Consider the following 1,728-nt stretch of genomic DNA (forward strand, 5'->3'; position numbering starts at 1 on the left):
TCGTAATTTATTTTCTACATATAACTAGTAATGTCGGAAACAGGCATCGATAATTTGGGATCGGAAGCCCTATTGGACGATACTACAACGAACGAGTCATCTTCACGTGTTCACGGAAGATCACGCGGAAGACTACGCGGAAGACCTCGCGGAAGACCTCGCGGAAGATCCGCCGGAAGACGCGGTAGACGAACTCATATGCAAACAAGTAAGAATTTATATCTTAGTTTTTCATCTTGGCTGTCATCTTAAAGAATAGTTTCTAATGATTTATATGTACTGTACGTACAATATACACATGTAGTCGTTAATGCCTTAATACGCCTTTTCATACTTTCTTCTCATTCCTTTTCCCCGTGTAACTTGGGATGTAAAGGCATTAATGACTACGTGTGTATATGCATTTAATTAAACCAATGTAACTTAATCGATATTAAAAGCTATTATTTTTATGATATTTGATTTTATGATATTTGATTCAGGCGGTATTTTTGTGTATATCGTCAACAAAATTATTGATAAAATATGATAATAAATTGATATCAATTTAGGACACGCGAATACTGTACAACAAAGTACAGAGACGATTGATTTGATGGAGAACACACGGGAATCTGATCAAGCACCAAATGATACAACGCCGTCTGTAAATGAAGGTGAGTTCTGAATTTATACACAAGAGCGACGTGTTTAATAAAAAAATATTCTTTCCATTTAACGAGTGTGTAAAATCCTCGATGTGAGGTATAGGGTACTGATCAGGTACCGTTCTCGCGTTGAGTTTTCTATAATCCCCGCAAGGTCTCTAGGTATTCTCCTTTTTGGGAGCCATATGTAATGGTGCGGCCCATGGGCTTTTGGAAGGCTGGATAATCCCTTCTTCCAATAGGAGATTAAATTCTGCTTTTGCTGCCTTTAATTTATCAGGTGCTAGCCTGCGTGGTCTGCATGCTTCTGGTGGACCACTCGTGGTCTTAATGAAGTGCATGGTTGAGTGCGGCTGGTGCTGTTGATGTCTCCCTGGGGCTTGTGTAATTTTGGGGAACCGTGCCAATAATTGATGATAGGGAGTGTTTCCTATCAAGGATTTTATTGACGAAAGTTCTTTTCTATTTGCAGTCCCATTTGCTTTGAGTCCAGTTTTCGCGTCGACTAGTTGACCTTGCTTCATGTCCGGTAGGAGATGAAAATGCGCGAGGAAATCGGATCCTATAATCGGGGTAGTTACGTCGGCTACCATAAAGCGCCACGGAAAAGCACGGCGTAATCCGAGATTAGGTTGCAAAGCGATGAACCCGTATGTTGATATGGTAGACCCATTTGCAGCAAAGAGTACGGGTGAACTAGATGATCGTCGTCCTCGAATCATTGTTCGTGGATAGACGCTGACGTCGGAACCGGTGTCTATGAGGTACCGCGTTTTGTCTACGCGGTCCGTGACGAATAAGCGGCAGAATCTCGGGCTTGAGCCGTTTGCCGCGACCAACGGGTGCCCATCTAGTTTTCCGCTTCCTTTTTAAAGTTACACGGCTGTGTGCACTTCTTGGCTTTTTCTTTAAAACGCCGGTGATAGAAGCACTTTCCTTCCTCTTCTGTTTTTCCCCTGGAGCGACTTCGAGAGCGTTCACGCCCTTTCCTTTGCGTGTGTGCACGCGAGAGTTGGCCTTTCAAGCTAGCCACTTGTTTTGTTAATTTTCGAATTTGCTGCTCCATGTTCGCTGGTTGAAT

The 1,728-nt window shown here is 42.9% G+C and overlaps 1 protein-coding gene across 1 annotated transcript; it reads right to left on the reverse strand.

The window, feature by feature from the left end:
- Positions 1-805: 805 nt before the first annotated feature.
- Positions 806-1,369, reverse strand: LOC108759283 (uncharacterized). Its single transcript, XM_018504639.1, has one exon. The coding sequence runs from the start codon at positions 1,367-1,369 to the stop codon at positions 806-808; it is 564 nt and encodes a 187-aa protein (XP_018360141.1).
- Positions 1,370-1,728: the final 359 nt, after the last annotated feature.

This window comes from Trachymyrmex cornetzi, unplaced genomic scaffold, assembly GCF_001594075.2.
Source record: "Trachymyrmex cornetzi isolate Tcor2-1 unplaced genomic scaffold, Tcor1.1 scaffold1784, whole genome shotgun sequence".
Taxonomy (NCBI): Eukaryota; Metazoa; Arthropoda; class Insecta; order Hymenoptera; family Formicidae; genus Trachymyrmex; species Trachymyrmex cornetzi.

Excerpts from the sequence above, each read along its gene's own strand:
- LOC108759283 (XM_018504639.1), bottom strand. The coding sequence starts at position 1,369 with ATGATTCGAGGACGACGATCATCTAGTTCACCCGTACTCTTTGCTGCA.